At 48.2% G+C, this 11,641-nt stretch overlaps 1 protein-coding gene across 1 annotated transcript; it reads right to left on the bottom strand.

The window, feature by feature from the left end:
• Nucleotides 1-5,967: 5,967 nt before the first annotated feature.
• On the bottom strand, nt 5,968-7,737 carry LOC124009437 (extensin-like). The gene has a single exon (XM_046321250.1). The coding sequence runs from the start codon at nt 7,735-7,737 to the stop codon at nt 5,968-5,970; it is 1,770 nt and encodes a 589-aa protein (XP_046177206.1).
• Nucleotides 7,738-11,641: the final 3,904 nt, after the last annotated feature.

An 11,641-nucleotide genomic window follows, 5' to 3' on the forward strand; every position in this document is an offset into this window, starting at 1 on the left:
TTTCCTCCCCTTCGCGTCCTGGGATAATCCACCTTCTCCGCCGACCATGGCCTAATAGTCCTCACCCAGATCCCCACATAACTGAGGAGCAGCTCGTGACAGAGGGGCAGCTCGGGACAGAGGGGCAGCTCGGGACAGAGGGGCAGCTCGGGACCGAAGCAGCCCGGGACTGAGGGGAAGCCCGGTACTGAGGGGAAGCCCGGTACTGAGGGGAAGCCCAGTACTGAGAGGAAGCCCAGTACTGAGAGGAAGCTCAGGCAGGTAGTAGGCTCTGGTAAATCCTGGCTGGCTGGCGGAACTGGAAGAGTCAGGTTGTCTGGCAGATCTGGAAGAGACTGGTTGTCTGGCAGATCTGGAAGAGACTGGTTGTCTGGCGGCGCTGGGTAGACTGGCGGCGCTGGGCAGACTGGCGGCGCTGGGAAGACTGGCGGCGCTGGGCAGACTGGCGAACCAGTTTGGGAAGGCCAGAAAATGTCCTTCCCAATACATTATTGTTTCAGCCAAACTAATACTTTTGTCCTCTATTCAAAGTGAGAGCTTTTTCTATTGTCAGGAACCAGTATTTCCTTTTTTATGTCTCTATTTTAGTTTGGTCAGGGCGTGAGTTGGGGTGGGCATTCTATGTTTTGTTCTGTGTGTTATATTTCTATGTGTTTGGCCTGGTATGGTTCCCAATCAGAGGCAGCTGTCAATCGTTGTCTCTGATTGAGAACCATACTTAGGCAGCCTGTTTTCCCACTATGGGTTGTGGGTAGTTGTTGTCTCTGATTGAGAACATACTTAGGCAGCCTGTTTTCCCACTATGGGTTGTGGGTAGTTGTTGTCTCTGATTGAGAACATACTTAGGCAGCCTGTTTTCCCACTATGGGTTGTGGGTAGTTGTTTTCTGTTTTGTGTTGCTGCACCTTGCAGAACTGTTTGTTTGTCGTGTTGTTTTTTTGTTAAAGTATTTGTATTTATTAAAAGTTATGAATATTTACCACAATGCACCTTGGTCCTCTTCTCCTTCTCCTGACGACAATCGTTACAGATGTTCTTATCCAGAGTGACTTACAGGAGCAATTGGAGGTAAGTGCCTTGCTCAATGGTATATTTACAAATTTTCTCACCTAGTCGGCTTGGGGATTCGAACCAACAACTTGTGGTTACTGGCCCAATGCCCTTAGCCTAGTAGTATCTCCAGGCCCATTGTACTTTTGTCACGGCTACTATAAGTGATGTATATATCTCCCTTTTCCCAATGAGAGTTCAACAAAAGGGCTTATCTAGAAGAAAGTCCTAAAGGACTTAACCGAGGCAGACAGGAGTTGGAGCACTCAACCATGGGAGTTCATTCACATGCAAAATGGAGGATTATTGTCAGGTGTGATTGTCAGTTCCCGTGTAGTTTCAAAAAGAAAACGTGTAAAGTGTTAGTACTACTGCTATGACAAGACATACACCAACACCAAGCACTGGCCAGTGGCAGGCGACTGAACATGTTGGTGGTCTGTCCTCTTAGATCAGGTTTGAGTGTGGCGGCACAATATGGCCTTACATTTGTGTTTGTGTTTGATTGTGTAGGGAGCAGATTTAACACTGTGGGGGCACAGCACTTAGACTTCCACTTGCACTAGTTTCCTCTCCTTTTATGTGGATGTCATGGTGGACCATGGTCCCCCCCCCAGAGAACACACCAGATCAGGCTTCAGTACACAGCCCTTGGAGGACCATGGTTCCCCCCCAGAGAACACACCAGATCAGGCTTCAGTACACAGCCCTTGGAGGACCATGGTCCCCCCCCCAGAGAACACACCAGATCAGGCTTCAGTACACAGCCCTTGGAGGACCATGGTCCCCCCAGAGAACACACCAGATCAGGCTTCAGTACACAGCCCTTGGAGGACCATGGTCCCCCCCCCCCCCCAGAGAACACACCAGATCAGGCTTCAGTACACAGCCCTTGGAGGACCATGGTCCTCCCCCCCCCAGAGAACACACCAGATCAGGCTTCAGTACACAGCCCTTGGAGGGGGCAGAATGGTAGATAGGTAGCTCAGCTGGAAGATATCCAACTGGCATAATCAAGGTGTTGACAGACACCTCAAGGTCACAGGGCAGTTTCACACCTCTGGGAGGACACATGGACAGTATCAGTGTGATAGCTGTGAAAGTGACGTTTTATGGATTAGGGACCGACCTGGAGCTGATCTGGCCACCTCTGGTTTGACCTACTAATGAGAGATATAATGAAATGGATTCAGTGTCTTTAGAGAGGAAAATGTGATATTGCGGTAAGTTAGGTCTTTTACAGGAATCCACGACAACAGGGCATGAAAGAATCCCAAGCCCCCAGGAAAATGAACTGTTTTGTGTTGTTTAAGATCATATCTAAGAGAAGGGTTGTGTGTTGTCTGTAGGTCTAGGGAAATCACCTACATCTAAAAGAAAATTGGACGGGACGGTTAGGCATGTTTCCCGGACACTTCTCCTCAGACACCCAGAAGAGAACAACAGGGAAACGGAATATTCTACAACAAAACGCACAACTTGGCACCGGGCTGGGACAGAGCAAGGGGAACACAAAGACAAAGAAAAACTCAATAAGTGTCGGTTTTGTCTGCGATATCCACAGGGTGAAATCAATGGGCGGGAGGGTGTCAGGTGAACAAATGATAGTTAAAGGGGACCAAAGTCGATACACATTCTCAGAAGTGAAGGGGCTTTTTTCCTGTAATGTAATATTCTAAATCTGGCCTAGTTTTTATCAACATAATCTCTGTCCCTTTGTGGAGGGGAATGTTGGATGGACAGTTGGCTGAGTAGTACTAGAATAGTGTGATAGGGATGTCCTGCGGCCATAGAGGCAATAAGTTGAGGTGGCTGAATGATACTGGTAGTAATAATAATACTGAGGTAGCTGTTGTTACCAAGCAAATGGTCGCAAAGTTCCAGTAGAATAGACTCCTGTGTGAACCCTCTTGTGTTCCTCTTAACACACACCGGCCTCTGGAATATGGGGGGCAATTTTGCGACACCAAGATGTTATCTTTTAAAACATTTGACATTTACAAAATAACTTTTTGTAAATAATTTCATTTAAAATAAAATGATCAGATTCAGTCAAATTTCTCTAATACAACAATCTTCTAAAAACTTCAACATCTGGAAAGCATGTTTTCCTCACTAAAAGACATTCAGAAGTTTTTCCAATTGTAAACTGATGATGTAATGATGGTTACATGACATGAACCAACAAATAGTTATTTTATTCCTTTAGGATTCCTTTTCTTTGCATAATACATTGACATAACTATTACAGTATGGGTGAGTGGGAAAGGGGGATACCTAGTCAGTTGTCCAACTGAATGTATTCAACTGGACTGTGGCTTCCGCCTTTAACCCATTTTACCACATAATTCCTCAGTAAATACCAGGTAAAACATGACTGGTACCCATTGATGTTGAAAGAATGTTCTCCTATCTCCATGTGGCAGCCTCACCTCGTTGACCCTGTGCCTGCTTGCTCTGCCTCGGTCGGGGGAGGGGGGGGGGGGGGGGGGTGTTGAGAGCTGGGGGAAGTGTCCGCTGGAAAAACACATTGCTGGGCAGTAGAGGTGAGTCTGATTGGGTAGAACTCTTTCTGTGGTGGGAGACGGACAGCACCTGCTGCTCTCACGCTGTGAGTGAGTGAGTGAGTGAGTGAGTGAGTGAGTGAGTGAGTGAGTGAGTGAGTGAGTGAGTGAGTGAGTGAGTGAGTGAGTGAGTGAGTGAGTGAGTGAGAATATAGTGTCGGAGTAGACAACACTGGGTGGGAAGCATCTCAGCTGTTCTTCTCCTTGGTCTTTCATTTCTGCATAGTGCATCTTTAAATTGTGACGTGATTATGAAATGAATAAAGTAGTCATGATGAGGCCTAGTCATAACAGTGTCATATGGGCAGAGGTGGATTGGTTGCTGGTCCTTACATGGAGATCTGTAGCTTGGGTTCTTGTATGAGTGCTGGAATGCTGGAGGACTGGAGTGGGTGAGATTGGAGGTCTCCAGAGAACAGTTCTCGGATTGTAAAATGGATGGAGAAACAAGCACAACTACCTTCAGGACCACCGAAGATAACTTTAAGGCAAATTCTGCAAACTGAATGACCAAAATCTGACTCAACAACTGATTTAATCTTGTGTTAAACATATAATGCAAGAATCACTGTTGTTTTTCCAACTGTTCCCTGTATTTTACACCCATTGGTAGAAAGTCAATACCAGGACCACCAACCTGTATTGGAATGTTTTTTGCTCTGGGTTTTCCCTGGTCTGTCCGTAGGCGTAGGGCTTGCAGCTCCCTCTCCTGCCACCTAGTGGTGTACTGTGGAATGCTCTGTGGAATGCTCTGGGACCTATTGTGGCACCAGTCTGACCGCTCTGGGACCTATGGTGGCACCAGTCTGACCGCTCTGGGACCTATGGTGCCACCAGTCTGCTTGCAATTGTCAGTTATCGTCAGGTATGTGGATGATCAGGGCTTTATTCAGGAACGTTTCTTGGGATACTTTGATGTGTCAAGTGGGCGAGATGTGCAGTCTGTGTTTGACTTTATGAATTTTGAAATGTCTGAGATTAACTTCATAGAGAAACTCGTTGTCCAAACCTACGATGGCGCAGCTGTAATGGAATGTATCTGCTATTTGTATTTACAGCTAAGTCCCTTCCTGCTCCCTGATTAAGAGGTGATGACCACTCCACTCCACTACCATTGTCAACTTTCTCTTGACATGAACTGAAGCCACAACGTCTCATGTGCCCATTCATCCACTGGCACATTGAATGTTCCCCTTCAAAGCACTGTGAGTACCCCTATCAATTTCCCTCATTACTTTATGTAAACTCAATCACATAAACAATCACATTATTACACCTCAAAGATTTTACTCCTTGCTTTGATGAACTCATTCTTAGCTCTTTTGTCTGTATAGTGTCTTGTGTTATTTTTTTTTTAAATCTTCCCAGTAAAATCCTGTCCTGCACTGGTCCAGCCTCTGAACACCTCAACTCATGCCTCATACCCTCATTCAATCACTGCTGTGGTCCCTTCCCAACACTCTGTAAGTAGCCCTCTCATTCCCATTCCCCATAATATTGTACTATAAATGTCTTTATTAAATGCTTTAGGTTAAAATAATGAGTCTTTCATGGTTTTTGAAACACACGTTGTGGTCTCCGTGCGTTCCGTGCCTGTGCCGAGGATCTCCCATCCTCCTCAATGTTTCAAGTCACCAGCCTCCACTGGTGTTCATGCATGTACAATGAAGGAAACACAGATGGTGTAATTGGTCCAATTAGGTTTAGCTGATCACACTTAACATTACAGAAGCTTATACCAGTGTAAATAACAGAGCAATAATCTATGTAACTACTCTGTAAAAAAGCTTGTACGTACATGCAGTAATCATTAAGGTGTTTGAGTGAGAGAGAGAGTGAGTGAAAGAGTGAGTAAGCAAATACATGGCAAAACAAAGAATGAACAGCTATGCTATGAGTAAATGAGTGTGTTACATTATGTGGAAGGACCACCAGGGGGCAGGCTGTGCCCACGGTTAGAAGCCCAGCCCGGCGTGTGAGTGCAGGGGATCCGAGGCAGCAAAGCACACCTGGCGGCACTAATCACATATTCTCTTCCTCCTACATAAGATACAGGAGAACCAGTAGTGGGGAGAGCTCAGTGGAAAAGGGACGTGTTGATTCTCCAAAAGGACAGGCGATAGAAGAAAGGAAAGGACCACCTCTTGGGAATGGCAAACACGGATTCTCACCACCACCAGAAATGAGCTTCTCCACGAACGTATAGTTAAGATGGTGACACACCCGTGATTTATGTTATATTAGAGAAAATACCTCCATAGAGAACTTTGTTCTCGGTCAAAACCTGCTCCGGACTTGTTTATTCCACCTTTCCGCTTTAGAGCAACAGACAAAATACTTGGCCCACTCACAGTTACCTCCTGCAGGGGTGGTGAGGGGGTGAGCAGACCCGGGGGACTGGGCTCCCCACACAGTGACAAGGGTGGTGAGCAGAACCGGGGTACTGGGCTCCCCACACAGTGACAGAGGGGGTGAGCAGACCCGGGGGACTGGGCTCCCCACACAGTGACAGAGGGGGTGAGCAGACCCGGAGGACTGGGCTCCCCACACAGTGACAGAGGTGGTGAGCAGACCCGGAGGACTGGGCTCCCCACACAGTGACAGGGGTGGTGAGCAGACCCGGGGGACTGGGCTCCCCACACAGTGACAGAGGTGGTGAGCAGACCCGGAGGACTGGGCTCCCCACACAGTGACAGGGGTGGTGAGGGGGTGAGCAGACCCGGGGGACTGGGCTCCCCACATAGTGACAGGGGTGGTGTGCAGACCCGGGGGACTGGGCTCCCCACACAGTGACAGAGGTGGTGAGCAGACCCGGAGGACTGGGCTCCCCACACAGTGACAGGGGTGGTGAGGGGGTGAGCAGACCCGGGGGACTGGGCTCCCCACACAGTGACAGGGGTGGTGTGCAGACCCGGGGGACTGGGCTCCCCACACAGTGACAGAGGGGGTGAGCAGACCCGGGGGACTGGGCTCCCCACACAGTGACAGAGGGGGTGAGCAGACCCGGAGGACTGGGCTCCCCACACAGTGACAGGGGTGGTGAGGGGGTGAGAAGACCCAGAGGACTGGGCTCCCCACATAGTGACAGAGGTGGTGAGCAGACCCGGAGGACTGGGCTCCCCACACATTGACAGGGGTGGTGAGGGGGTGAGCAGACCTGGGGGACTGGGCTCCCCACACAGTGACAGGGGTGGTGAGCAGACCCGGGGGACTGGGCTCCCCACACAGTGACAGGGGGGGTGAGCAGACCTGGGGGACTGGGCTCCCCACACAGTGACAGGGAGGTGAGCAGACCCGGGGGACCGGGCTCCCCACACAGTGACAGGGGTGGTGAGGGGGTGAGCAGACCCGGAGGACTGGGCTCCCCACACAGTGACAGGGGTGGTGAGGGGGTGAGCAGACCCGGAGGACTGGGCTCCCCACACAGTGACAGGGGTGGTGAGGGGGTGAGCAGACCCGGAGGACTGGGCTCCCCACACAGTGACAGGGGTGGTGAGCAGACCCGGGGGACTGGGCTCCCCACACAGTGACAGGGGGGGTGAGCAGACCTGGGGGACTGGGCTCCCCACACAGTGACAGGGAGGTGAGCAGACCCGGGGGACTGGGCTCCCCACACAGTGACAGGGGTGGTGAGGGGGTGAGCAGACCCGGAGGACTGGGCTCCCCACACAGTGACAGGGGTGGTGAGGGGGTGAGCAGACCCGGAGGACTGGGCTCCCCACACAGTGACAGGGGTGGTGAGGGGGTGAGCAGACCCGGAGGACTGGGCTCCCCACACAGTGACAGGGGTGGTGAGGATGATTGGGAAGAGGGACTGGGCTCCCCACACAGTGACAGGGGTGTGGAGGATGATTGGGAAGAGGGACTGGGCTCCCCCCACAGTGACAGGGGTGTGGAGGATGATTGGGAAGAGGGCCTCCCCACACAGTGACAGGGGTGTGAAGGATGATTGGGGAGGGGGACTGGGCTCCCCACACAGTGACAGGGGTGTGGAGGATGATTGGGAAAAGGGACTGGGCTCCCCACACAGTGACAGGGGTGTGGGGGATGATGAGTGGGGAGGGGAGAGCTGCTGCTCACACACGTTCCTGTCAATCAGCCCTTTAATGTCCTCTAGGTGCATCTCTATCCTGAATATCTCTCCCTCCACACGCAAAATAACCGATAATATGCATAATATGCATCACTGCGACCTGTATGCTCTCATTGGCTGGCCCTCACTACATATTTGTCACCAAACCCACTGGCTCCAGGTCATCTATAAGTCTTAGTTTTGTAAAGCCCCGCCTTATCTCAGCTCACTGGTCACAATCGCAACACCCACCCGTAGCACACACTCCAGCAGGTATATTTCACTGGTCATCCCCAAAGCCAACACTTCCTTTGGCTGCCTTTCCTTCCAGTTCTCTGCTGCCAATGACTGGAACGAACTGCAAAAATCACTGAAGCTGGATTCTTATATCTCCCTCTCTAACTTTAAGCATCAGCTGTCAGAGCAGCTTACCGATGGCTGTGTACAGGTACAGTAAATCTGTAAATAGCACACCCAACTACCTCATCCCCATATTGTTATTTATCCTCTTGCTCTTTTGCACCCCTGTATATCTACTTGCACATCATCATCTGCACATCTATCACTCCAGTGTTAATGCTAAATCATAATTATTTTCGCCTCTATGGCCTATTTATTGCCTTACCTCCCTACTGTAATCGTTTGTGGAATGACTAGACCAAGGTGCAGCGTGATAGGCATACATCGTTCTTTTTATTGAAGACACCAAAAGCAAAATAACAATGACAAAAAACAAAAGCGCACAGTTCTGTAAGGCAAAATAAACTATACGGAAAACAAGATGAAAATGACAACTTATATATGATCCCCAATCAGAGACAACGATAGACAGCTGCCTCTGATTGGGAACCATACTCAGCCAAAACCACAAAGAAATAGAAAACAGATTTTCCCACCCGAGTCACACCTTGACCTAACCAAACATAGAGAATAATAAGGATCTCTAAGGTCAGGGCGTGACAGTTCCCCCCCTCCCCCCAAAGGTGGGGACTCCGGCCGCAAACCTGAACCTATAGGGGAGGGTCCGGGTGGGCATCTACTCTCGGTGGAGGCTCCGGTGCGGGATGCCGACCCCGCTCCGCTTGAGGCTCCGGTGACCGAAGTGGGATCGTCGCCGGGACCTCCGGACCGTAGATCGTCGCCAGAGGCTCTGGACTGGGAACCCTCGCTGGAGGCTCTAGACTGTACTCACCTGTAAGGCTCTCCAGAGGGTAGTGAGGACTGCACAACGCATCACCGGGGGCAAACTACCTGCCCTCCAGGACACCTACACCACTCGTTGTTACAGGAAGGCCATAAAGATCATCAAGGACATCAACCACCTGAACCACTGCCTGTTCACCCCGCTATCATCCAGAAGGCGAGGTCAGTACAGGTGCATCAAAGCTGGGACCGAGAGACTGAAAAACAGCTTCTATCTCAAGGCCATCAGACTGTTAAACAGCCACCACTAACACTGAGTGGCTGCTGCCAACACACTGTCATTGACACTGACCCAACTCCAGCCATTTTAATAATGGGAATTGATGGGAAATGATGTAAATATATCACTAGCCACTTTAAACAATGCTACCTTATATAATGTTACTTACCCTACATTATTCATCTCATATGCATATGTATATACTGTACTCTACATCATCGACTGCATCCTTATGTAACACATGTATCACTAGCCACTTTAACTATGCCACTTTGTTTACTTTGTCTACACACTCATCTCATATGTATATACTGTACTCGATACCATCTACTGTATGCTGCTCTGTACCATCACTCATTCATATATCCTTATGTACATGTTCCTTATCCCCTTACACTGTGTATATGACAGTAGTTTTGGAATTGTTAGTTAGATTACTTGTTGGTTATCACTGCATTGTCGGAACTAGAAGCACAAGCATTTCGCTACACTCGCATTAACATCTGCTAACCATGTGTATGTGACAAATAAAATGTGATTTGATTTGGTTACACATCTACCATTGTTGTTGGAAAAGTGCTGGAAAGATCTATGTTAAAATAAAACAGCTGAGCCAGCACAGTACAGTTCTGGTTGGCCATAGCGTGAGTCAGGCAGACAGGTACTGTATAACTCAACCTTCTCACACACAATAAGACACCGTACATCAGTTGACTTCTAAACTCTCGGGTCGATCTGGCCTGTGTTCCTGGCATGGCCCATGTAGTTCTGCATCTCCAGAGCGCTGTGCTCTTTCTTACAGATGCACATCCTCTCCAGCTGGTCCTGGGGATCCATCATACTTTTAAACACCTAGACACAGGACAATGGCCATGGTTTGATAAAGCATTATGACACAACAATATACTCTGCTTACAGAATCAAGGATATGAGAATCAACTGTTATTATACAATGGGTGGGTCTAATCCTGAATGCTGATTGGTTAAAACCGCATTCCAGGTGGTGTCTATTCCAGCCGCTGATGTTAAAATGCCTATTTACTCTGTTCCATCTGACTGCGCAATCCACTGTCTCATCAGCCCAGCCAGGCAATTTATAAACTTTAGAACACAGTCCTGAACAGAAATATACTTTTTAAGTAAATTAAAATCAATTAACCATTTGTTGCTCTTCAATAGTAATTGAAATGGTGTTCAACACATTTTGAATTCATCCAACTGTAAAATTCTGTATAATTTAAATTAAGGGTGGTAATGCACCACTATAAAGCTTTAGTTTGCTTTACAGGTTACCTTCTGCATAAACCGACTGACAATATCCCTCAACTCCCTAGCCATCCTTTCCCCTTCACTCAGACTCAGTTGGTCAGTGTGGGTTTGAGAAGTGTTGGGCTGTTTAGAGTGGTTTTGTTGGTTTGGCTCCTCAGTGAATTGTCCTGCAAACACAAAAGCTGAGACGGTGCAGATCCAGTTTATGTTATGGCCTAAATCCTACATCATTGAAAATGGAAAGTATCTTATTGGTAATTGATGATGATTTAATGTGAAAAAAATATAATATAATGAGAAATTACTCATTTCATTCCTCAAGTTGCATCATCTCATGTAAACTGTTTATGTAATACATTTGTCATCTTTTTCTCTCAATACTTTGTCCTTGAATTTTTTTTAGGGGGTGAACCCTCACTCTTAGATTGTGACTGTGCGTGTAACCAGAATCATATGTCATCCGACCCCATTTGTCACTAAGGAAACAGGTGGCTCTTGGCCAGGTAATTTGTAACAGAGCAAGGACCAATCATAATATCAGATGTCAGAGACAGCATCTTGCCTGATGGAGATAAGGTGTTGGGGAGGTCTTCTTGGTCACCACAGTCAAACTACAGGGTAAGATTAGATAGCGCTTGTGTCTGTTGAAAGAAGGTTACAAGTTGTACAACATTTCCATTGAGACTTTTTTTGATAGTTTAAAAAGTGATAATAGTATGAAAGTTATTTAAGTCCATTTAACAGAGCAAAGACGAGACCATTGTAGAGTCTCATCTGATCAATGAAGTTTTCTGCATAGTCAGCAGTTAATCATATTTAGCCTCAAAGAGAGATATGAGAGAGATGTGTTATGCATTAAGGATGTGTGACTCATTTGTAGAGTGGTTTACATGGCAGACTAAACTGGCCCTCTGAACCCACCTGTAAATGATGCACCAGTCCTGGGATGGTCTCTGTCTGTTTGTCCTGGTCTCGGAACACGTAGAGCCTCTATGAGGGCTGAATAGAGGCCTCATTTACTCTGTTGTAGAGCCTCTATGAGGGCTGAATAGAGTCCTCCATCACAATTGTAGAGACTCTATGAGGGCTGAATAGAGTCCTCCATCACTCTATTGTAGAGCCTCTCTGAGGGCTGAATAGAGTCTTCCATCACCCTATTGATCACCTCCAAAGCAGAGGACCTACCCAGTGAGGACTCAGGCCTGGAGAAGATGGGGGGCCTGGAGAAGAAGGGTGGTCTGGAGAAGATGGGGGGCCTGGAAA

The sequence above is a fragment of the Oncorhynchus gorbuscha genome, linkage group LG22, assembly GCF_021184085.1.
Source record: "Oncorhynchus gorbuscha isolate QuinsamMale2020 ecotype Even-year linkage group LG22, OgorEven_v1.0, whole genome shotgun sequence".
NCBI lineage: Eukaryota > Metazoa > Chordata > Actinopteri > Salmoniformes > Salmonidae > Oncorhynchus > Oncorhynchus gorbuscha.

Excerpts from the sequence above, each read along its gene's own strand:
- LOC124009437 (XM_046321250.1), bottom strand. The coding sequence starts at position 7,737 with ATGCACCTAGAGGACATTAAAGGGCTGATTGACAGGAACGTGTGTGAG.